We start from the raw sequence: 26,128 nt of genomic DNA, 5'->3' as shown, positions 1-26,128 counted from the left end.
TGTCTCGCGGAAGGCCTTGAGTCCTTTTGAAACCCAATCTTTTTCAAACACACCACGTGCGTGTTTGTACGTACACGACTGCAACACCAGCTTACACATACCTCTTTATACTGTCTTCTGTGATGAATGAATTTGATTAAAGAGCCAAAATTCAGTGCCTACAAAAGCTGCAAGGTGAAAAATCCCGACAGCACGAGCGCTTGGTTGCGACAGCAGAGCTGCTGCGGGAACTGCCCGCGCTCTCCTCTCCCTGCTGCACGCACGGAGCAGTGAGCGCCTCGGGACTCGGAAAAACCCGAGCCAGCAGCCGCGAGCCGTTTGCCCTCCCCGTCCGTGCTAGGAGCTGTAACGCCACCTACTGATGGCCCCGGGTACTGGCCTCGCCTGCCCAGCCCCCTCCCCTCGGGGAGCCGGGCGGCCACCGCGGCAGTGCCGGTGGTGCGCGGGCAGGGGGGACGGCCCTCCGCCGGTGGGCTGGGGCTTCGCCTCCTTCAGAGACGGCAAAAGTGGTTTCACTGGGAGTTGACAAAAGTTCTTTTTCGAGTTTTTACCTTTGCCCCGTCTAAATGTAAATATTTTCAGCAAAAAAGCAGCAACTGGGAGAAAACTTATTTTTGAAGCACTTGGATTTCTCCTTCTGTCATCCCTGAAAGCATTTTGAACCCTTTCGCCCACCTCTCTGTTTTTCAGGGTCTTCCCTTACTCTTCTTACAGACCTATGTCAGCATTCTGTAATCCTTTGTATGCTCACACAGCTCCCCTTCTTTTGCAGAGAACTGGGGCTGAGGTTGAGCAGAAGCTTCAGAGCCCTTTCCCTCAGGTACAGTGGATGATTTTTACGGCATTGCCCCTCTCAAGAGAAGACAGTCCTGGCAAGTTATTCGTGAAAGAACAGTGTATTTCTAAAACAAGTAATCACTGTCCTCTAATGAAATTTAATAAAAGTTCAGTTCGCAGTAGCATCCTACCAAGAAACAGCAAAAGGCTCTCAGCCCAACGACTTCTCTTAAATTTGTAACCTAAATTCTTAAGGGATAACAATGTCATTCTTAGAAGTGACAGAAGCAGCTCTGATCACCCTTTCTCACAAGACCAACAGAAACAAGTATTCAGATTAGGACAAAGTTGCTTGAGAGTACTGTAGCAAACCTGCTATGCATTCCATACCACAAGAACTAGACAATGTTAATTATAAGAAATGGAAGACTGCCTCCTTCTCATACCTCCAAAGCACCACTCTCAGCAGAAGCTCTTAAAAATATATTGTATATGGTTTCATCTGGAAAGCAAGAATAACATTTTTGGATAGAAAACAGAGAGAGAGCACACCTTCCTTCTTCATCCAGCCCCACTGCACTTCGAAAAAACATGGGAAAAGAAAGAAGAAAAGTTGCAATGAAATGGAATCAGTTCTGTATTGCCAGTCCTGCAGATCTGGTAAGAGGCATCACTTAAGCATTCTACTCACACGTGGTATTTTTTTTTTTTTTAAGAAAACACCATAAGTTTTTAAAAAGCAGTGTTAATATTGTACTCAGTATCACGAAATGGGGGCGCTACTGTGGTAAAACACCCCCTCAATTAATCCATATGATTTAAAATGTTTAATGTGCAAGTCCTGGACAGGAATCATTAATTTACAATGTACTAAAAATCTGAAGGATGGGAATTTCTTCATTGTATACGCTCACAGTAGTAAGTGAAGTACTCAATCGCTGAAGTACAAACATCGGTACACTTAAGTGACTTACACTTCATTTTTAAGGCAAAAATGGATAACAACACAACTGCATACAGTTGCAAAAATATTCACAGATATGACTAGATACACAGTCCACTTCTAGCATGAAAATTATAATGATGTACTTAATATAGGAGCGTTTTATTTGAAAAGTTACCATTAAAAATGTAAAATTAATCTAGCTAGGATAAGTAGCACTGACATTTTTACCTGGGCCTCCACACTCACTGATCTTTGTCCCTAAACCTCTGTCACTGTAAGCTCTCCCTGCTCCTCTCTCCCTGTCTGTTTCTAGTCTTATTACAAAGGTGCAGGTGTGCCTGAGTAGCCCCAGAGTCCACAGAGGAAAAAGCTGGAATGTCAGAAATATATGCAAAAGGTCCCAACAAGAAAAAAAAAGAAAAAAACAGATCCTGAGAAATGAAATTAACGGTGGTGGGAGGCGGGAAGCTATCTGCAGGTATCAGGTGATTTGCTCAGTCATCCTTGTCTTTTGCTCCATGTTTCAGGATGCGCGTGAATTCAATGTAGTTGAAATTCCCCTTTTTATCGATGGGGGCCTCTCTGTACAGCTCATCCACCTCTTCATCTGTGAACCTGTCTCCCATCGTCGTCAGCAGCTCCCGCAGGTAGTCTTCCTGGATGAACCCTAGAATGAGACATATAAAGAGAAACAAAAAAGAGAAGCCATTTCTTAGCTGAGTCTTCAAAAGCAGTAAGACAGACATACCAACAAGACATGGAATTAGCTTATACAGCATGTAATATATGCATTTGCACCAAGGGCCCAAAATACTTTCTTAACTGAATTCTAAAGAAATTCCTTGAATGCAAAAGGGAAAAGAGGGAAGCTTAATGCATTGCATACAGATTTAAGAAAAGAGGGCCTGATCTGCTGTGATCTAATAACAGCTGTTTCCATGTATTGATCTTCAACAGCTCAGAGTGGGAAAACAAGTTCCTGTCACTGCTAGTCTTGATTACGCAAGCTGTTCTCTGAATTATATTTTTCTTGACTTAATTAGATATATTTTTGCATCCTCTATGAACTAGTTTCCTCTGGGGACTAAAAAACCACTGGTTGGCTCTTCACTGCTGCACAATACTGTTGCTGGAGGCAGTTTACGTGCACACAGTGAACTGCTGGCAAGCGTCCAGGGAAAGAGTTTGTAACAGAAAAGACTTTCAGACAAGATTGAGCAAGTTAACTCTGGAGGGAGGAAGAATGTTTACTGTGGAGAGGTAGAGATGGAGAAGCTAGTAAAAAAAAGAAGGTAGGATATATTAAAGTTATTTATTTTAGGCTAAAACATTAGCAGAAGATTTTGGAGGAAATTAAAAAATACAAAAATGAGCAGTTGCTAAGTATGTTCTGTTAATTCAATTTCAATAGGTGGGCAGAACCACCAGTTGCCAAATAATTCCAGGGAAGTTGAGAGATGAAAAAAGGAATGCACATAACAAATGGTAGACAGAAGAATGCAGAAACTACTTAATGTTGAAAGAAGACCTGCCATGCTTTTAAATACACAACAGTTGCTTCATTTGAGAAAGAAACTGGTTATTGAACTTTAGTTGGAGAAATAACAACTGAACAGAGGAAGTAGAAGTACATTCCAAAAAAACCCCCAACGTAAACTGTGCAGAACAGCTGGAAATCATATGTAGACTCCCACATCAACTGATCCAGATTCAATTAGAATGTGATTAATAAAAAAAAAAAAAGTTCTGCTTTGGAAAAAAGAGTTGAATAACTTAAGCAAGCAGATTCAGTAGGGAGACAAAGCCAAACGGGGCATCAGGGGACCAAAAGGCAGTCAATGAGCATGACAAATTATCATGGGGTTGGTGTATGCTGCAGGGAAGGGAGAAACCCCTGTGTTTCTACACTAATTAAAATGGCATCGTATCCCAGTGTAGGCAAGCCCTTGACTACTGACCCCAAATTAAGAAGGCTAACAGCAGTGTTCTACGTTAAAACCAGGGAGAACGTTTAGTTAGCCAAGCCCGTCTTAATCGGGTCAAATTTTGGAGTCGTCTTTTGCAGATGTGCAAAAAGAAGGGGAAAAACCAGCTGAACAGATGAGGTTCTATTTCTGCAGTCCTACAGGCAGCGATGAGAGAAGACACAGGGATCAGTATTCAGATAACGCAAGGCCTTTGGTGCTGCAAGTTTAGCCTCAAGGACTTAATTACTTCTGGCTGAACAGCTAGATATCTTAAACACTGAACTAGATTGCCAGACTAGGAATATGCTAGAAGTTTTAGCAGCAACAAATTGTAAAGCAAAGCATACTCCAGCCTTCAACGTAGATGGGGAATAACAAATTAACGAAGCAAAATCTTAAAGCAAAGCATACTCCAGCCTTCAACGTAGATGGGGAATAACAAATTAACGAAGCAAAATTTCAGATTTATCTTGTGGCAAACAGCACAAAACAGATGCAATGCAGGATCAAAGAGCAGATAAAAGATGTACCAAATGCAGACAGATAGGATTTTTATACTATTTTTACAGTACTACACACAATAGTAATGTTGAAGCAATATACCCAACTAGATTTGCAATATAGAAAATGTAAGTAAAAACCAACAAGTAAAACTACCTTATCCTCATCAAAAGCATCTGATTTATATTATTCTATTTCAAAAGGACTACACTGATGTAGAGCTAGAAAATCAGGCCTGTAACACACACGCACATGGAGGTTATGAAGGGAAAAAGAAGGTGGTTTACATAGCTGGAAATGCTTTTGTTCGTTTTTAAAAGAAACAAACTGATTGGAAGACAAATTTGAGAGTAAAACGAATAAAGGGCAAACATAACACGAGTTCTATAAATACATCACACGGTATTTTGAAGACTGCATTTTTACTATTATGAATCAAAAAAATCAATGCAACAGCATAACTAACATGTTTCCTGGTTAAAATTTGAGGATGACATGAGACACAAAAGTGGCTGGAACCATTATCAAATCATCCTAGGACAGAGTTGAAAGATAATAAAATCAATCTTATCAGTACGTGGGGGCCTGAACTAGTAACTTATTGTTTACACAGACGTAGAAGGTTACTGTTCAAAAGAACTGGCAGGACAATAATTCTCTTTATATCGTAATTCACAGGCTCTTGTTTTGGTGTGCACAAAAAAACCCCTGTAGCACAGTGAGTCAGACTACCTGTGGAGAGAAAATAATTAACCTACTAACAAAACTTCCTTCTCTAGGAGATAGTAAAGAGATTTCCCTTGAGAGGGAGGAAGTAAATTAACATTTGAAAAGGCCTTACCAACAGAAGGCCTGTTTACCTACACCTCAGCAGGAAGGGGATGCTCTTTGAAAAGGCAAAAGGTGCTAAAAATACACAGACTCAGAATAGCTGTTTGAAATGGAATAATATCCTTTGAAAGGTTCAGAGCACATATGCACAGGTTAGATTGAAATATTGCGGTGGACAGTTGTGAGGAAAGTTATAGGTGCAATGACATCCCTAGTGAAGAGGCTACGTAATTATGGCACGCGCTAGTAAGACATGTTCACAACACGTCAAAGTGCTGACATTCTGTAATTCTGCAGAGCTGTCCAAGGATTCATCCCTGGTTGCTACACACTTCTCCAGAATCTTATCCTACATAATAAATAAAAGCACAAACTCTAACCTCAAGATCACAGACACAACCTTGAAAGTCCGATACAGTAAAACTGAGCTTTATGTTTTCCTCTTTCTCTATATCTCAGTACTCAAATCAGTCCAATCTGTCATTCCCATCTTCTAGACCCCAACTGGTTTTTATCTTTAGATCATTAAGGGTACAGCCCTTCCTTGCAACCTGAAAACAAACAGAGCTGCGAGTGAGGGCACGACATGGCGTTTGTCATCGGAGCCATAACATACACTAGGCAAGATGAGGGTTCAAAAGAATTTATGTAGTCTGGACCGCCTCTCTTGAAATACTGGAAACACTAAAGAATTCAGATGCATCTCAGATCTACTGCAAGGGAGGACAAACTCAGTTGTATTACAGATTTCACATCTGTCACCTTTTCAATGTCATAGAATATCACGTATTACCAATTTGAATTCCTCATCTTAGAGCAAATGCATCTTATTTTGCACTCTGAGGAACATACAAACTGCCCAGTTAAAACATTCTTCTTCAGAGCCTCACAGAAGAACATTACTACTAGTCCTCAGTACTCCCCCAGAACACCCAGACGGGTTTTACTCTCACTCAGTAATCGAGACAAATTCTCATTACTTGGTTGAAAACGTCATCTAGGATTACTGTGCCATGTTTCATTTATAAAGGTGCGAAAATCAGCATACTATTTAGAAACCCAAATAAACAACATAAAAGTACCCCCACCCTCCATGCGGCTGAGTTTCACCCACATACCTGTTGCTTCTTCATCAAAGCAAGCAAACGCATTCCTGATTACATCTTCCGGATCGGTGCCATTTAACTTCTCACCAAACATTGTAAGGAACATCGTGAAGTTTATGGGGCCTGGAGCCTCATTCATCATGGCATCTAAGTATTCATCCGTTGGATTCTTTCCTAGGGATAAAGGGATTCATATTTGGTGTAGCTTTCAAACTAAAAGAAAAAGCAAGCTGAATAGCTCAATACAAATGGAGACACTTCTCATAAGCTATCCCAAACACAGTATTCTGATTTTAACAGCACAAAGTTGTTTGGCAACCATGAACAGAAAAGTGACATTACCAAGGGAGGCGAGCATATCGTGCAAGTCCTCCTTGTCAATGAAGCCGTCCCTGTTCTGGTCGATCATGTTGAAGGCCTCCTTGAACTCCTGAATCTGCGACTGATCAAACATTGCAAATACATTGGAAGTGGCACGCTGAGGGCGCTTCTTGGTGGTCTTCGTCTTTGCCTTTTTGCTGGACATGTTGATTTTTGGACACTAGGGAGAGAAGTAAATACAGTAAGATACAAGATCAGAGTTAGGACTTACACACACACACGCACCCCCCCCATACTAAGGTTTAATGTTAAAAGTTCACAGACAGAAAAACGTCTAACACACTTCCATTTCCTCTCATCAGAACATATATCCCCAACCAAGAAAGGAAAAAAAGAGAAGCATGAAGTACAAACAACTGAAAGACAGACTCTTAAAAAAAAACAGTCACTAAAAGAAGACACATTTAAACTTGAATTTCCCTCTTCAAAAGGACAGCTTTTATCTGGTATCCCTTCTTGCTACATGCACCTGCAACAAGGGAGCTCAAATTGGTCTCAAGTGTAAAAGAGCAAAGCCAGGTTTTGAAAGCTGTTGTTAAGCCTGTGAAAGAGCTCTGTATGGATACGGATACACAACAACTGTGTGCAATATCAGGTAGTAGAGGAAGGAGAAACGCAACTCAGTAGACCTGAACAAACTCTGAACTGCCTATACTTGACACCTGACAGTGGTAAGAAGCCGCTGTCTGTATGATGGGTCTCTCTCCCTGCCTTGCCTTCCATTATTTAAAACAGCCTAAAACCATGGAAGGTATATTTCTGCTCATACCAACAAGTTCTGCCTGACCTCCATTTACTTTTATGCATTTAATTTTACCTGAAATATACTACAGGTCGGCCATACCTGAAAGCTGACTTCTGCTGCCTACTCCTTTAAGCAAAAAGGGAAAGCAACAAACTCACACGGCTTTTGCTCATCTCCCTCGACCAAGTGCTCCAAAAAAGGTACTGTCACCTGTAACACCCAGAGCTTGGGTCTGAACAACACAGAAAACGGATCCAGGCACGGCCATTCTTGTCACTACCACTGTCATTTAATTTACCTGTTGCTATGCCTGCTCAGGTTTCCATCGTACGGGGCCGCACAGCAAGCTTTAAGATTTTATAAAATGAACAGGGGGAGACTACGCTTGTCCTTTTGGGTAGGCAGGAGGGGGGGATGGGGGAAACCTGCATGCAGCCCCTCTCCGCCTTAACTGGAAGGCTGTGACCTGAAAGCAACCTGGCAGCCGCCCCTCGCCCTACGTGGGGAGAATGAAGCTCGGTGACAGCGCTCAGCTCTCCAGCGCACACCACTGAGGAGGTCTTTCACCAAAATTATTATTTTTTGGCGCCGGAGGCACGCCGAGCTCTCTCGGGAAAAGCTGCATCCCTCCCCTAGGCTTCAAGGGCGCCCAGAGCCGAAGAACCCTCGCTGCCCCCATGAAGCGTCGACGCCACCGCCGCCGGGGCCGGGGCCGCTCTCGCCCGCCGCCGGTTGAAGGTGGGGGCGGCCCCGGCGCCATCGCTTCCCCTCAGCAGCAGCTGCCCCAACGGCCGCGGGCCCGAACGCGTCTCCCAACGGTCACTGTCCCCACAGCCCGTTCCCGCCCCCAGAGCCCCCCCGCCTCACCCCAGCAGCCGCGGCGGGACCCGCTGCGAAACAGACGCGGAAGGGAGGAAGCAGCGGCGGCTCCGGCGCTTCCCGGAGAAACCATCGCGCTCCTGAGCGGCGGGTGGCGACGAGCGGCGGGGGCACCAGGCGGCGGCGGGAGAGGCAGCGGAGAGCAGCAGAACGGCAGCGGGGCCTTGCCCCTTACCGCTGGCAGCGCCCCGCTCCTCGGGGCGGCCGGCTCGGGACGTCCCCGCCGCCGTCTCCCCCCCCGCCCCGGCAGCGTTGGCGCGGCCCGGGGGAAGTGGCCGCCGCCGGTGCGCGGCCCCGGGCGCCGCCTGCAGGTGTCGGGCGGCGGGGAAGGGGCCGGGGGGGGCCGCTGGCGGCCGCTGGCGGCTGGCGCTGCGGAGCGGGGCGAGCCGAGCCGAGCCGAGCCAAGCCGTGCCGTGCCGTGCCGTGGAGAGCCCAGGAAGGTGATGCGGGAAGGAAGGTAAGCCCGAACTGCCTGAAAAACGCGTGGCTGGGACCGGGGGTACGCGGAGCTGCTGCGGGCTGGGGCCGCCGGCACCCGAGCGGGGCGGGGGCACGGGGACACCCCGCTCGGCGCCGCTGTTTGAGAGGCGGACAGGCAGCGCCTGGGGGCAGCCGCCTCCTCCCGCGCGGTTAGGTTTATTTATCACGTGGAAAAGGGAGCTTCGCTCCGTGTTCCTGAAGCCTCTACCGGCGAGCGCGGAGTTACCGGTTCGCGGTCCATCGCGGCGAGGTCAGCGAAGCCTGGCCGTGTGGTGGCACCGCCCGGGTCACCGGAGCCGTGCCCTCGGGCCGCCTCGGGCGCCGCTGAAGGGACCTGAAAAAATCCGGTTCGCATCTTTAAGCCTTCTAAACGAGTACTGCCGCCGGAGCAAGACTTTACACTTCTTGCAGCCATACTCGGAGGATTTATACTTTCTTATATTTTCTTCATGAAAAAAGTGCAAAGGAGAACACTATTATATTTTTTTTGTTGCTTCATTTACTGATGTAGGATCTCAAAGAAATTGAGTTACAAGGTCTTTTTAGAGCTCCCCTGAGGATGGGGTCTGAAATGACATCAGAAGCAGTTGGTCTGTAGCCCGTGACCGCTTCTGCATTTCTGAGATTTTTCTTAAGGGCATGCTTATTCACATTTTGCGTATTGAAGCCCCATAGAAATCACTTGGGCTTCAAGTAGCTGTGGTTTGGTACACAAAGGCATTCTGAATATTGTCAGATGGAAAGCTGCACTGTCAGTTTATCATTCTTTTAACTCCTTTGCTGTCTGTTATCAGTTTTGTTGGTATACGATCAGTATCTTATTAAACAGTAACTCTTAAGGAGGAAATGGAAAAAACCACATGAACGTGCATTTGTTGAAATTACTGATTGTGTTTACAAATGCAAATGGATTATGTTTAGGTACTGTATATACTGAAGTTAATATACAATCTAGAAATCGCAGGCCGAGATCTGAAGACACAACTGCTAGAAGGGCCAACTTTCTTTCCTGCCCTCCCCTTAAACCAGAAGAGTTACTTCATGAGGTCTGAGAATTTGGCCTAATTAGCTTATAGAAATACCTCCCCGATGAATTTTAATATTGCTTTTCTAAAATTTGCCTCAACATGCAATGGAAAAAAATACTAAACTTTGCTGAATTGAGAGCATGCTAATGGAAAACAGTTTTAGGGGAAAATCCTCTGTACTTACTAGACATGGCACATAGTTTCAAGGTAATTATATGCAAAGTGTGAGTGGTCAGGAGAGCTGTAGAAACACCAAGATAGTAATAGAGTTATTAAAATACCCTGGGATAATGTTGACAACTGAGTTGTGTGTTGCAATTTAATTATGAAAATAGTTATTTGATATCTTCATTTAAAATCCTTTCATCAGTTACTTCAAATTGAACCACTGCTGTAAACATGCTACGCTATAGTGTATTGTTTTTCATGCTATTAAAAAGGTGTTACATGAAACTTGTCACCGTGTATGTTGTTTTTAGCGTTTAACTTTCAAAGACGTGAGAATAGATACGGTAATATTGTTGGCCCAGTGTGAGATCAGTTGTTACTGACAAATCTCAATTTCAATCTCTCTTTTCTCTCGGCTTTTGTCTTCAATTTATCGCATCATAACCAACCCTGACCATTTTGTGATTCCGTGATGATGGAATGAGAAGCAGTTGTTATAAGCAGACCATTTTCTGTGTGACGTAAATCTATATAATGCTTTTACAAATGGTTCAATTTTACTTGATTCCAGCATTCAAGGTACAACTAAAGGAATTTAAAGGGGGTAAAAGGGATTTGTTTTGCCTCATAATATTTTGTGAATATTTTTTTATTTATTAACATAAATCGTAAAAAAAGACAAAACCAATAAAGGCCTTTTTTTTTTTTTTGTGAATGTGTTAGCTTGTACTTCAGCTTTTAATTAAGGTGGTTGTGGTGATCTCTCAGGTGAAGGGTGGACTTAGTTTCTGCTGTTTAAACCTCCCTCTGGAGAGGCCGGGTGCTTGAGGATGGTACCCCTGAGCTGCCCGCAGCCTCCAACAGCGCTTAGTTCACAGTGACTGTGCATCCCTGGCTGATGCTGGCTGTAATCCCATTCCTTGCTGCCTTGCAGACTCTTTCTGAGGAAGCCACAGGCTGTTTCTGGAGTACGCAGGCTGCTCTGCGCTCCGGTGGCGCTTCCTGACTGTACAGAGCTGCGCTTGCAGATCGCTATCTGATGGGACCGCAGGCCTGGTCTTGAATACGGCCTTTGGGCGCTTCTGAACGGTCCGGGCACATCCCAGGCAGAGCGCGTTCTGGGGAGCGCAGGGCGGGGATGGGTAGCTGTGCTGCGGAGCGTTCACCCAGCCTTGTGCCACCCCACCAGCAGGAACGGCGCGGTCCGGCCGTGCAGCCCCCGCAGAACGAGCGCGGGGGGCCCGGGCCGTGTGTGCCGGGGGGGTGCGCCTGCGGGGGCGGGGCTGCGCCCCCAACAGCGCTGCGACCCGCAACAGCGCCGCCTGGTGACGGGCCGCGGTCCCAGGCAGCGCTCGCTCTGTGGGCGGGGGGAAAGCGCTTGCACGACAGCGTCCCAGAATGTGTGCCAAAAATTTGTTAATTTGTCAGTACCGCGTGATTTCCTGCATAAACGGCACAGAACAGGAATTTATTTATCTATTCTGAAAATATTTTTTCAAGTGCTGAACTCTTAAATCCTTCGGTTGTTTTCTTTCTACTACTTTTGTTACTTCCACTTTCTCATTTATGTCAGTCATTAGAAAAAAAAACTTTTAAGCTAAATGTATAATTTTTCCATGTATTTTCCATCTAAAATACTCAACTACTTTGGTGCTGTTGGAATGTTTTCCTAGGCTTATTTTCTTTGAACTGTCTAAAAGCCTTCAAAATTATTTGTTTCATACTTAAGTTCTAAGGCTGTGACAGCAAGCGATTTGCAGTAAACCTTCTCCCTCCGTTTAATTCTCTCCATTTCACCACCTCTGCTGAGTTATGATGACACTGCAAATATTTATGATTAACTTGGTTGCTTAATGAAGCAGAATCAATCTGTGTCATATGATGTTTCTGTATGAATCTAATTAATGTTACAGGAACAACGGGACTGGCTCACAGTAGAAGTCTGCCTAGCCCAGTGCACCCTGGCTGTAAAGAGATGTGTGTTCTGGATGTGGAAAGCAGGGAGCAAAGTCTTGGCCATCCTTTGCTGTGCTGCCGTTCCCACAGACCGTGTGTCTGTGCTGTCTGCTCCACAAAAGCAACTGTACTGAACAAGTCGGGGCCAGGGGACTGGTCTGCTTCTGTGCAGTCTTGCTCACTGCAAGGCCAGGAAAAGCACCAGGATCACCCCCAGCGCCCACCTTTGGCCGTACACAGTGGTGAGGAGGAAAGCAAGCCTGTCATGATTGCTCAAGCTGGAGTTTTGCTCAACGTTCAGATCTTGCTGCCTCCTGAGATAATGATGACCATGAAGCTGGGGTTAAATGAGATTGTCCAAGTCTCACCCTGATTTTTCAGCAAGTCAAAATTCGTCTTGAGAGTGGGCAAGGGGAAGCCCAGCGGCTGTGTCCTCTTCTTGCATTTCTAGGTGGAACACTGCTGGGATGTGCTTACTGTTTCCCTGAGTGCCTTCAACAAAGAATAGATGCTGTGAAGTCTCCAAGTCTCTGGAGAGTTTTATTGTTTTGGTTTATTCTCTGAAACTTAAAAATCATCAGATTTTTTGAGAACCTCTTTCTCTATACTTCCTCTTCTTTTTAGAGAATAGAGCACACTGGGTGCTTTTAGCCTGTTCTTGAGGGGGAAAACAGCAGCAATAGCCATATGCAGGTATTTTGGGAAGAATAACAATCAGGGTAGCCTGTTTTCCCAGAATCTTCTCCCACCCTCTGCTATTTTTAGCTCATGGAAGGATAAGCCACCCTGAGCCAGATGTGGTATTTAGTAACCCATGATGAACTTCTTTCACAAGCTTGCCTAATACGCAGTGCTTGAATTGATGTAAATTTAGCATCCCTGATATCCTTTGCAGGTGTTTTTGGATTCTTTGCAAGGTTGCTATTTGTTACATGAAGAACTTCACCTTACTGATTTTGAACCTACCTATTCCTATTTTTATTTGATGGTCTAGATTTTATATTGGAAGAAATGCTAAGGCTGAATTGCGTGTCCACCTCTTTTATGTTACTTTTGCTTCTACAGAGCTTTTGCATGTTCCGTCAGCTACAGCACAGTCCCACTTCAGTAATTTTGTACAGAAGCTATTCCATACCCTTGGTCATCATAGAAGACTGAGGATATGCATAGGGAATGAACCGAAGAGTCTAAAAAGAGAGACTAGATGAAAAAGTATATTTGTGATTTTCACATCAAATTAAGAATTAAAAATGTGTGGAAGTTGGATGGAAAGTTTTGCTGGTTAAGTGCAGGGTTTTTTTCTGAGCATGTTATCACTGTTCAACAAAAGCAGCAAATGCTAGTTACAGAGGTTTAGTATTGACAGCACAATCAAAATTAAATATATCCATCTGAGACAGTTCTAGGTGTAAACAGTCATTTAACAAAAGCATTTTGACTGTCAATTTCTTCACCTTGTATTTTGGCTCATTCATCTGCCTTTCCATCATCCCTTCTTCCCTGATTCCAGCTGGCATCTGTTATCTCTGCCAAGCTATCCCAAGTGCAGTGCTGTATCAGTGTGACAGCCATTCTTTTTGTGATGCTGGGAGTGTCCCAGAGTTGTTCTGGAATTTCTCCAAAAATAGCTCCCGTGCAGTCATCCAGAGGGAAAATGTTTGAGAAGTCATGAGTGAAAGAAGGGATTCTGAATGCATGCCTTTGCTTGGGTTTCTTGGAGGGCCTCAGAGCAAGACTTCTAACTGGCTGCAGGGTGTTCCCTGTGTTCATTCAAACACCTCATGAATAAAAATGGTAAATTACTGCATTTCCAGGTGGTGCCTGCCACAATGTGGATGCTGAAAACATGAAAAATAAAGGCTCTCAAAGAATGTACTGGAGCCTATAGAAGAAAGATACAATCTTTCTCCACATTGAAAATGAGAAATAGTTCTGTTTTGACTTTCTGGTAACTTCCACTGTGCATAGCTGAGAAAAAGGTGAGGACCTAAGTTCTCTAGAGCATCATATGACAACAGTACGCCAGGGCCAAGGACAAAGCAGAGAAATGTAATGAACATAAATAAAATAGCCTCTGAAGTGTTGTAAAACAAGAGAAAACAAAAAACCTCAATATAATTATTTAAATCTGCACCTCAGTCACCATATGAATGGGCACTGAACACGTCTGACAAAGTATTGAGGGACTGGACTTGGAAATGCAAGGAGCACCTTGTCTGCTAAGTCCAAAGTCCTTTGTATATACAATCACAAATTAAAAAAAATAAAGGAAAAATTGAAAAGTACATCTTGGGCCATTGATTTCTGTTAGGCTTTTGTCCCTTGCTACCTGTTCTCTATGACAAAGAAGTCACCGTACTGCTATTTGTGCTGTATGTCCATCACTTGTTTTTTATTCCAACTAGTAAGTGCCAATAATTTTACCCAAGGCTCTGGGTTTTTCTCCCCTTTTTGCACTAGCTTTAATGAGAAGTATTGCCAGACACCATGATTCCACAATGTTTATAAGTGAAATACAAAAGTAAGTGTTCCTAAGGTATTCTTAGTAAGAAGAGAGTGAGGCCACCGGTCTTTCAAATACATGGAATTAATTCTGCTAAACCTAAGGACCTACGTATATGCCCTCCCCTTGCATTTCTGTATCTATCTGACAATATGTATGTACAAATAAGGAAGAAAATGAGATGTGCTCAATGCTTGGCTGAAGGCCTAAGATGATATTTTAAAACATACTCAGAAAACAAGGAGGAGCAAATTCAGTCAGGTCTTTGACATAAAAAGTAAGCTGTTGCCAGTTTTCTCACTAGCTAATGCCTATGCAGGTTTTGTCAGCTGGTGGAACCATTTCAAAATCAACATGCTTCTTGTGGGGTGGTAGTATGTTACCAGTATAAAATGTATTGTGTTGAAGATCGTTAGCTCACAATTAAGGAAGAAGAATTCAACAAAGGGAAAAAACCCGGTCAGTTAGATACAACGCTAAGTCAAGGCTCAGGTTACTGGTATCTGACGCCAGCTCTATTTTAGCACATACCAAGACAGGGCTCGCAGGCCTCTTTTTACACCCACTTCCTTGAATATGCTAGACAGAAGCTGGAAAGTAATGTGAAATGTTGTCTTTTTAACTTCCAAGGAGCTGTGTCCACAACACTCATGGGGAAAAAACCAAAACTTAGTTCAGTATTTAGTGAGGTTGTACTCACTGATACCTTAAAATGTGACGAAATATTACAACTTAAGGATTAAATAAACGTGGCAAAATTGAACAGTGACAGCTTACAAGCATGTAAAATGAATGCTGCTGTCACATACCATCTGCTCCTTGAGGCATGCGTCCTAAAGTTAGGCTTGACCTGCCTAATCCTGTAGTATTTGTAACCGTCTTTCAAGCTTTGTAAGGGTGCAAGGCTGGTTTGCCAAGGGACTGGATGACGCTGCGTGGCCGGGAGCCTGCGTGCAGCACAGCAAGCAGCTGGGATTTTCTAGGAGGCGGTTTGATTTCCTGCTCTCCTGTTAAACAAGTGCTTCTGAGAAACATGTAAATATTTTCCCTTAGATGTATTACATTGTTAGAAACCGAATGACCCCTTAAGCCCTGTGATGCAATGACTGTTACGTATCACCTTTTCTCTAGGGAGTATCACACCTTTGGTCTGAAAACATTCCTTTCCAGTATATTTTTCTGTATTGTTGAAATTTGCAAGACAATTTCCCCTGCTCCCGCCAAGGTCTAGCACAGGGACTTGCTCCCACAGCAGCCTGCCTGCTTTGTCTGCCCCCAGCACCGAGCTGGCTCCTACCCACAATGAGTGGTCCCCAGGAACAGGCAACGATGTGGGTACAGGCCCATGGGCTGCAGAGGAAAACAGGAAGAGCAGCTGGGTGCTGCTACTTTTTTTTTCTTTATCTTTCTTTTTTTTTTTTTTGGAGATAAAAAGTTTTCTGTCTATGAGAAGTTTGGGAAAACAGTGATCTCTGTGGAGCACCTGTTGGAACACAACAAAAATGAGCTGCGTGGAATTTGTTTGCCCCCCAGTATTGCTTTTCGACATTTCATGATAACTTATTTTTAAGCTGCATTTTGAGATGCATTTACTGATTTCTTTTCGCCTCTATATTGTTCCTGGCTTTTGTAATACTGTTTCCGAGTTACTGTCATCCTAAATAATTTTTCAAAAGGAGGAGATTATCTAGAAGTGACAGTGGAGTTTGAAAAATTAAGTAGGCAAGCCAAAAGAGGAGCATGGGTGCACAGGCAATACCAATGGCAGATTAACTGGTGATAGCTAAAATATTCCCGACTCAACTTTGGTTGTTACTCACCTGTTATTAAGACTTAGCTTGCCTGAATGCTTTCAGTATGGCAAAAGAGCTATTTGTTGCCATTTGAAACTCCGCAAGAACATACCAAGGAATATGTTAGTAACATTCCGGACAAGAAAGGGTCACGAGAAACATGTGATGATGAGATTTCAGGTATTTTCCAGCTTTTGGAACAAATGCACTGGGGAGGACACAAAGGCATACTGTTGCTGGTTTCCTGTGCCAGGATGGGGCCCCTGCGTTAGTTTTGTTTCCCGACATATGACAGTGATCCTAGAAACAACCCATCTAAAGATAGTTCTTAGGGCAGTGGTGAAACAGATCCTTACTTCAGAGCGTACGACACCACCTCTGTGACATCCGTTAGTTGCTAAGCTCTTATATTAAGCTGACTTCATGTTGCAGAATGCTTCACTCACCTGATCACCGCGTGATAAAAGATTGTTTGATCGTTTCATTCACTGAAAGGCAGCATAGAGAATAGAATAGAAACAAATGGTTAAAGTGTTGCATATTACCTGTATCTCCAGCAGCAGTGAGAGGAGGGGAAAAAAAAGAAGGCAGCAGGTAGGCACACGCTGGCAGCCCTTCACACACACGTAGTCCCCTTTGGAGGTTTGTCATGCAGCCGCAGCAGCTCCTTGGCTTCCAGTCAGCCTTTGCGGATGTAGCCTTAGAACAGGGTAAATGGGTCACATAAAATAAGTCACTGGTTTTCAGTAGTGCTTCACAAGGCATTATTTATATCACTGTAGATGTAAGGCTATTAAATGTGTGCATCAGTCTATGAAAATAGTTTTTCATCATAAGCTTACTCTGGCATAGGGCTTGGAGATCATTATATATGAACCCCAAGGGAGAAAAGATTAGGTTCCAAGATTTTGACTGCAAAATGCTAAGTCTAAGTCATCAGAAGCTTAAGCTGCTTCAGTGACCAGTTATTTTTATTTTTGGAAGCGGATCACTGATGACACATCCCTACAGCCCTCAGCATGCAGCCTCAGCTGTCTGGACATTCCTCGCTGCCTGGCTACAAAATGCATCAGATGCTCTTATATGGTCTCTTGGCTGGGTCTGTAGGTCTCGTAGCCTTCTGGCGGTTAAGGGGCTTGTGCCCACTTGCAGGTTAACTAGTTTCCCACATTACAATACAGATACTAGGGAAACCTGAACTTGGAAGGCCATCATTAAATATACTCGAACACAGTTGGAAATTCTTTCTCAATGGCATGTCTTCCTGGGCAGGTACCTTTGCATTAATACAGTTCCCTGCCCTCACCACCCCCTAACTGGGGAAAGCAGCCAAGAGCCTAGCACCTGTGCAGCACGATGAGGAACAAAGTAGCTACATCCCATGTTTCAGCTAGCTGTTCAAAAACAGAGAGCAGTAGGTACAGAAAATTAAGCGGACAATTTCCTCTCAAGGAGGATAAGAGATTCTCTTTTATGTAACTCATATTCAGGATTTAAAAATCACTACTTCAAAACTTATTTCCAGCAAGAAGCAGCCAGCTGGCTTGTCTGCCTATTACTTGGTGTAACATATCAGCACCTAAAATTTACTGAGAAGATAGTACCAGGGAAAGAATGGTTTGGGCGCCCACTGGTCATAACATAAGAAAACTGATACACCATTTAGACAGTCAATGGGAAAAAAAAAAATCATCAACATAGTCTAACATCTATCCTTTCTACAGGCTGCTTGCACGTATGCACACAGTATTAAATTGCAAGGATGTGACAAGATCGGTCTAAAGAAGTGACAGTATCTTCTTCAGCTTAGTTACATAGCAACGTTTCAACAAGACAAATGTTTCCTAGATCGCCACTCTTATCTTTGTCACACAGGCTATGTACGTGAAAACTTCCATGTGTCCCTTCCAAAAAAATCAGCCATTACTAGAATCTTGCAGGCATGCCATGGAGAAATACCTCAGCCACCATTGCAAGGAGCACTGAAATAGTTTAAAAACAAACTTTGGAAAAAAAAGGAGCAGGCATGGCAGTCTGTAGTATTACAGCAAATAACACAGGTAGGAAAAAACAAAAACTAAGGCTACATTCCAGTTAGCAAATAAACCAGAAAATCGGAAAAGGAATGGCTGAAAACTCATTTCAATTAAGCCTAGAAGTAGAAGCTACACAGCAATAACAAAAAAAAATTAAAAAGTACGCCTACCAAGTATACTTTGTCAAACTAATTTATTTACAAAGCTAAAGCCAGAATACCTTCAAGAACTACCATACTGGGAACAGAAGCAAGATTAAGTAACTGAGCCTTCACGCTACCACACTGCAAAACGAGACAAACCCTCCTTACCAGATAAGCTGTCCCAGCCTTTACAACCCTTTAGCTGAAGTAAAATTTCTGTTCCTTGGGGTCCTAAGTCATGCAAAGTAGCTGAGGGCAGGGTTCCTGGGTAAGAGGTCATCACTTTAACTGATAAAATATGTAGGCGAGAAATTTCTCTTATTTCTTTCAGCTGGCAGTAGCCAGAAAAATAAGACACATGGAAGGATACAGTCATGCTTAAGAGAACCACCTTCCTCTTTTCTTGGTATTTGAGGCAACGGCAACAGCATCAGCACAGATGTTGTTGAATGAATGGTTCCTGCTTGCTTAAAAGTCATCTTACCAATGTACCTAAGGAATATGCATGACCTTTTAAAAAGTGAGAGGGACTTCAGCATGTATAGCACTTTACCAAGTTAATTCTCAGAACAACTTTGCCGACATTCTGACATGCAAACGCATTAAGATACAGAATACAGCTGTATATAGGTTTTCCAGCCATGTATTGCTGTTAATTAGCGCTATCACAGGCACTGTAGCTTCTCAGATTCCATTGCACAAGCTTCCTTCAACTGAAGGGAAAAAAATATGCCTAATTCCCAGTTATTGCCAACATAAAAACTTAGCAAACAGGAATGCAAACTTTGACATGAAATTATTGCTAAAAAGCAATATTAAAAGAAAATAAAAGTTGGGCATGATACCTGCTCAATAATCATTAATGTTCTCTGCTGGTGATAAGGCAATTCTAACAATCTTCCCTAACCATTTCTTTGGCTAACTACTTACACTAGTCCAATCCCACTTAAAAATCTGAGTTAAGAAATTACTACAGCTACATTTTTAAAGATCAGCACATCCCACTAGGCACATTTCAGGACTGTGTGACACCAAACAAGACATTAAGAAAATGAGTTTTCCAGCTTAATTGTATTTTACTTGCAGTTGCAAATTAACCCCTGCATTTGTAAAAGCATAATAGAAGTGTCATTTTTCACAAAAAAATTAGGGTATTTATCTATATAGCAATCTTTATTCCAAAATGGCATTTATTACAAAAGTGTAAAAATCCAGCTAATCCAGAAACATTGAGATTGTTTTCCTGGACCATCAAATCCAGGCATCTTTGTCCCCATACCCTTTTCCTCACAATATTTTCCCCAGTTCCAGTCTGATTACACAGGTGCAAATATGCCTAAACGGCCTGGAATAGATAAATACATTGACAAAGGCAAAAGCTGTAAAGCTAAATGCATGCAACAAGTTCTATCAGGAAGAAACCCTCAAAAATAAATGTAAGTGTAAAGTAGAGATAATCTGCAGGTATCAGGTGATTTGCTCAGTCATCCTTGTCTTTTGCTCCATGTTTCAGGATGCGCGTGAATTCAATGTAGTTGAAATTCCCCTTTTTATCGATGGGGGCCTCTCTGTACAGCTCATCCACCTCTTCATCTGTGAACCTGTCTCCCATCGTCGTCAGCAGCTCCCGCAGGTAGTCTTCCTGGATGAACCCTTGAACACAACAGAAGAGGACATAAGTGTTTACATTTATCAGCTGATAGACAGATAATAATGTCTGTCTTCAAATTTTTTTGTTCAATTAATGATACCTACAGTTTTTGTTGCCAAATGAAAACAGCCATTAAAACCTATTACTGTAATTACTGAATAATTACAAGTATTCAATCAAGTCAAGCCTCTTTGTTGATTTGCATGCTCTCACTTCAGGTAAAGGCCGTTCTGAGATTTGCCTGTGTTGTTTCAAAGAATATACAAATTTGTATTTTACACAAAGGGAATCCATCTGGTCTTGAACATTCCTAATGGAAACCACTGAAAAAAAAAAAATGATGGAACCTGACTACCAGTGTTCAAGAAGTGCATGAACCACAGGAAAGTTTGAGATATTTCAAAGATATTAAATTGATCTTAAATCAGCGACACCACTCAGATTTACTAGACTGACTGGCTGCAAAGAATACACTTTTGGCATTGTTTATTAAACAAGCAACCTTATATAGAACTTGTGATCCTTCTGTCAGCACTTTGAGTCACACAAGGTTCTTCCCCCCCGATTCATTTCCTTCTCCAGTTAAGTGTAGCTTAAAAGAGGGAAGGTGCATGGATACAAGTTGCTGACAGAAAATAAGTTCTTCATAAAAGCTCAACAGCTTTGAAGACAAGGACTCCCCTTACATAATATTCAGCTCTGGGGCAACTTAAGTTAGGAAAAATTTAAGACCCTAGTTTCCAATCCACATTTTTTACTTTCACCCGTCTTGAACAACAGAAGCAAGAAGTGCCAGAAGTCTGTGATTTTAAGCTTTGCAGTCTTTGAAAATGTAATTTCAGGTGATGAGGCATGATTTTCAGTTTACAGAAATCAAAAGAGTTTCCAGACCTAGTCATCACCACCTCTGTGAATATGATTATTTGTTACAAAACTAATACACATACACTGTTACTTTACCCACATACCTGTTGCTTCTTCATCAAAGCAAGCAAACGCATTCCTGATTACATCTTCCGGATCGGTGCCATTTAACTTCTCACCAAACATTGTAAGGAACATCGTGAAGTTTATGGGGCCTGGAGCCTCATTCATCATGGCATCTAAGTATTCATCCGTTGGATTCTTTCCTAGGGATAAAGGGATTCATATTTGGTTTAGCTTTCAAACTAAAAGAAAAAGCAAGCTGAATAGCTCAATACAAATGGAGACACTTCTCATAAGCTATCCCAAACACAGTATTCTAAATATTATTTAGAATATAATAATGTAAGTATTGCACAAAGTTGTTTGGCAACCATAAACAGAAAAGTGACATTACCAAGGGAGGCGAGCATATCGTGCAAGTCCTCCTTGTCAATGAAGCCGTCCCTGTTCTGGTCGATCATGTTGAAGGCCTCCTTGAACTCCTGAATCTGCGACTGATCAAACATTGCAAATACATTGGAAGTGGCACGCTGAGGGCGCTTCTTGGTGGTCTTCGTCTTTGCCCTTTTGCTGGACATGTTGACTGTTGGTTCTAGGAAGACAGAAACATACTAAAGATTTAGCCTTATTAAATCATATTACAAGTCCTTGGGGTAGGGATGGATAAAGGCATATCAAATTCCATGTAATAAGCAAATACCCCAAAGTACACATTTATTTTAATATCTCAGGCTCCATTTCGTTTCATTCAGACTTCACTTGCTATTAAACATAACACTTCAGGATCCAGGGACTGGCACTCTAGGCCAATAGCAGGCTACATGAAACAAATCAAATCACAGTGCTTGAATTACTGAGTCAATACTCTTATCAGCATCTTCCACACATTAGGATGACTACATTATTTATCAGTTCAGGAGGCACACTGCTGACCTACCACGTAGAAGTATATGGGGCTGCTAGCCTAGCATAGTATACAGTGGTTAAAGAAATCAAGCATAAGGTTTTTGTGAAGATTGTTGAACGATGCTGGGAGAAATATCTGCTAAAGAAGTCCTATTAGAGTTCTTTCATCAAAGTCAACTACAGGATTGTGTGTGTTAGAGAAAGGACATGGACTTGGTTCAAAAGTAGTGCATTGTTCTTCTCTTACACAGTGGAACCATTACACATGCAAATGCCAGCATACTCTGCTTTAAATGAATTAACGACACCATAGTTCTAAAAATCTTAACTGTTTCTTGTAAGTTATCAACCTTTAAAAACTTTATATATTCTTAGAATTTTTATATAGCTCCATGCATCAGTAATATACTGATTTCATTGTTACCCTTGAGCTGTCAAATGAAAAATAAATGTGGTAGTTAACATGTTATAACTAATAAAATCAGGATAGAAGTGAGGCTTTCAAGTGCTTCTATTTAGCTGGGAAGATACATTTAGTGTTCAGCTATGGTTGATGGTACTATCACAAAAAGCTGAGTCATTCACTGAAACACAAACACAAAAGGCCTCAACATCAGATCAGAAGGAAACAGACCCTGTTTAATGTTGTTTCTACAAGTCTTGTATGCCTCTATGCTCTAGTTTTATCTAATGCAAGCAATCTATACAGCTATAGCCCATTATTATGCCCAAACCAAGTGTTATGTAAACCAGATTCCTTCCATCCTTGATTTTGAATTTTACAGGAAGCAGCTGCAGCAAGTATGTCCTGAAAGAGGACAAATTTAAGCTGCACCTGTAGTCACAAGAACACCAACATTTTGAAATTTACAAAGTATTAATTTTTATAACTTTAAAAAAATATCTAGTCAGAAATGCAACTGTAATCAGTCACAGCACAGGTCTAACTTTTTCATATAGTTCTCAAAGTTACAATACTTGCTGTTAGACTCCTGAAAGCCAAGACTGAAGTCACTAACTTGGATTCAACCTTAAAAATCAGAGAATAAAATTAAGCAAATTCATTCCCTTACACAGTTAATCAATCCAATAGGCAAAAAGCAGGTGGTTTTTTTTTTAAATTAAGATGAAAGACATTTTACCTTGCTTTGTATCAGATACCTGACATGCTGTACCAAGCATCTGGATCATAAAAGGATATTCCATGGTTACGTCCTTCTCAGCCTGTCTACAAAGAGTGTTACTGATTTCCCCTGCTAATTCCACACTTTTAAATCCTATGTGCATATACAACGTTCTTCTGACGTATAAACCATTATGTCCTGAACTATAAATAGCATATGAAATGCAACTGCGCATCATTCAACACTGAAGTTCTCTTCATTGCATTCACTAATCACAAGCTATCTGAGATGTCTGGCCTCCAACAACACTTCAACAAATAAATATGAACTCCTGACATCTAGGTATTTATGAAGACAGCTGACAATAAAGGTAGTTAGCTTTCAAGCAGCAGTGAAGGGTTGTGCATAACTTCAGTCTTTTTTTTACCTCAGTAAAAACACTCACAGAAGTTACTGTTAAAACTCTGAATTACTGATTAAAAATTCAACTACCCAAAACAGAGTCAAACAGTATCTATTAATAACTGTCTGAAACAATTCATAGTTTTCAGGATATGGCCTATCCAAAGTAAGCTAAAAATTTTACTTTGCATGTGCTGCAAGGCAGTGCTCCCAGCAAGCCACTATCTGCTATTCTCTCATGTACAATTCAATCCTAAGAGGAGGTAACAAAAGCAGACTACTGCCAACTGTAGCTACACATGGTGGGAAGAAAGCCTATTTTTTTTTTTTTTAATTCTGTTCAGAAGATTGCCACATCAGAGTATCATACTAAAGATGATGAAACATTTGCCAATGCTTGTATTAGCCATCCTCAACCAGGCTTGAGAAGCAGCCATACAGAATACAGAAGACACAATTCTCACTTCAAGAGACCTGTCAGCCTGCGTACAGAGAAACATTAGGTCTCGCAGAACTGTAATGCCTTTCAGCAGAAGTTTGGTTCAGCTATGCCTGAATCAAGGCACTCAGAGCTGAGAAGCTCTATTACGAATTATAAATTGGAACATGTTCAGAAAAACAAGGACATCAATACATTTAGCCAAAGAGATCAATTTCTGATGAGAAAGTTCAAGTGTTTACACTCAGTGTTATCTCTCCATGTACGACAGGGAACAAATAACAACCCAGAACTAACCTCACTGGAGTCAAGCACAGAACCCACTCATTTTACAAAAATAATATTTCATCTGATAAATCCACGAGGTAATTTATTATTTTTAAAAAATCATGCTTTTATAATGGAAATAGAGTAAGTATATACCAAAAAATATAATTTCAGTAGATAAAAAGTGGAAAAACTTCACATTAGACAGTACAAGTAGTGACAGACAGGTTTAGTCTCGGTTGTTTAATACTATGATGCACTGAATGGTCTGGGCCTTTTTTGGCATCTGTTCAAGAATGTAAGATGTAAGATCTTGCCTGTAACGCTTGCCACAAGACATTTCCAAAAACATAACCTTAATTTAGGAAGATTTTCACATATTAAAAAAGTAATAAATCACACCCACTAGACTGGAGAGGTAGTAATAGCACCGTGCTGCTTGCATGTTTACATTTGTTTGCTTAGTCAAGCAATTGATATCAAAACTACAGACGCACAGAAAGTCATCTTATGGTCCTTACCTCTGGGAAAAGGATAAACCCTAGGAGGAGACAAAACTGAACAATTAAAGAGCTTGAGCCAGACAGTAAGATAGGAAACTTTACAACCCACTAACAGTGGTGGTAGGCTATATCTGTTCAGAGGCAGTAATGGAAAGTTATACTTTAGAAGACACCCTCACGTTATAAAAACAACGCTGCAATGATTGTAACCGTCTATCACTCAAAATAAAAAAAATAATTAAAAAAAACAAACCCGAAGCCCATCACACAATAAAACCCCACAACCCACCCCCCAAAAAATCTCTACATGGGCTAAGACATAATAGTCACTTTCTTTTTCAACCATCAAATTCAAAGGTCAGCCTCAAAGCTAAACCCCAAGTTCTGCTCACACCATCAATTACAGCATCAGGTACCACCACGCATCCACCGCGGTCTGGGGGTAGCAGGAAAATGCAAGACCAAGGCACCCTCCAGGAAAAAAGCCGCCCTATGCCACCTCACCTAGTCTTGAAAGCCACCTTAATACACTTCTCACCAATAATTTTCCCAAAGCCTTGTACAGGAGCCACACTTGCCTCAAAATCTAATGCCTGTGACTCAACGAAGCCTGTCTGCAAGTTAGGGAATGGAAACCGCTACGGGCTGTCCCCAGCAGTCGTTGCGGCCATAGTTATTTCCAAACGTCGCCACGGAAGGGCAGACTCGCGGCAGCTCCTGCTATCTCAGCCTCTTCCGACGGCTGGAGCTTCCAGGCCAGCCCTTCCCCCGCTCCGACGGCGGCGAGGAAACGGCTGGAGAGGGCTGGAAGGCAGCCGCCCCCTCCCGACAGCGGGCTGCTCAGGCCCGCGGGCGTTGCCGGCCCCCAGCCCCAGCCCGGCTCCTCGCTGAGGGAGCGCCGCGGCGTCCGCGCCACGCTCGGCTCCGGCCGGGCCCGGCAGCACAGAGGCGGGGGCCGAGGCGGGCTGCTCCGCAGGCGGGTGACGCCGCAAGGGACCCCCGGCCCGCCTCATCAGACAGCCCCGGCCCGCCGCACCCCGCACCGCCCCCCAGCTCCACACCAGGCAGGCGGTCGCTAGAGCCCCCGGCCCAGCCTCACCTGGCGGCTGCGGGAAAAGGTCCTAGTCCGAGAGCGGCGGGAAGCGGCGGCGCCGGCACTTCCGGAGAGGGAGCGAGCGGCCGCCGCCCGCCGGCGCAGAGGAAGGAAGGCGTGGGCGAGACCATCCGCGCGGAGCGGCGGAGGGGTGCCGGCGGGGCTCCTCGATTCGGCGGCAAGGTGCCACGGGCCGTGCCAAGGACAAGCCCCGGCAGTGGCCGTGGGCTGCGCGCGTCCTCTCGGGGGTCTCGACCGTCTCCAGGAGGACGAGGTCCGGGCGCCGGGCTCGGCCTCTGTCCCGCCCGCCTCCCCCCGGCGCAGCGCAGCGGTGGTGCAGCGCGGCACGGTCACCGCATTCCAGGAGCGGGAGGCGGAGGCAGCGCCACGTCTGCCCTTGTAAGGCAACGGCGGGAGTTTCCTGCCCGCGCGGGGCGGGGCCTTATCCCCTCGCCCCGCCCCGCGGTGGGTGTGGCCACAGGGCGGTCGCCGTTCCGGCGGGGCGGGGTCCGCGGTGTCACCTCCCCGGTGTCACCTCCCCGCCCTGGGGCCGCCGTGCTGGGCTGCCCTCGGTCC

The 26,128-nt window shown here is 43.5% G+C and overlaps 2 protein-coding genes across 2 annotated transcripts; both read right to left on the bottom strand.

Annotated features, from left to right (window-relative positions):
• Positions 1-1,245: 1,245 nt before the first annotated feature.
• On the bottom strand, positions 1,246-8,236 carry LOC102051137 (myosin regulatory light chain 2, smooth muscle minor isoform). The gene is made up of 4 exons (XM_055704572.1): positions 8,122-8,236; positions 6,471-6,669; positions 6,141-6,302; positions 1,246-2,390 (listed from the first exon to the last, which is right to left on the bottom strand). The coding sequence occupies exons 2-4, from the start codon at positions 6,652-6,654 to the stop codon at positions 2,218-2,220; spliced, it is 519 nt and encodes a 172-aa protein (XP_055560547.1). The 5' UTR covers positions 6,655-6,669; positions 8,122-8,236; the 3' UTR covers positions 1,246-2,217.
• Positions 8,237-19,292: 11,056 nt separating this feature from the next.
• On the bottom strand, positions 19,293-25,827 carry LOC102050744 (myosin regulatory light chain 2, smooth muscle minor isoform). The gene is made up of 4 exons (XM_055704571.1): positions 25,559-25,827; positions 21,213-21,410; positions 20,860-21,021; positions 19,293-19,893 (listed from the first exon to the last, which is right to left on the bottom strand). The coding sequence occupies exons 2-4, from the start codon at positions 21,394-21,396 to the stop codon at positions 19,721-19,723; spliced, it is 519 nt and encodes a 172-aa protein (XP_055560546.1). The 5' UTR covers positions 21,397-21,410; positions 25,559-25,827; the 3' UTR covers positions 19,293-19,720.
• Between the last annotated feature and the right edge of the window lie 301 nt (positions 25,828-26,128).

Source organism: Falco cherrug, chromosome 3, assembly GCF_023634085.1.
Source record: "Falco cherrug isolate bFalChe1 chromosome 3, bFalChe1.pri, whole genome shotgun sequence".
Classification (NCBI taxonomy): domain Eukaryota; kingdom Metazoa; phylum Chordata; class Aves; order Falconiformes; family Falconidae; genus Falco; species Falco cherrug.
The sequence above is the reverse complement of the archived record's forward strand: the minus strand, read 5'-3'. Positions and strand labels throughout refer to the sequence as shown.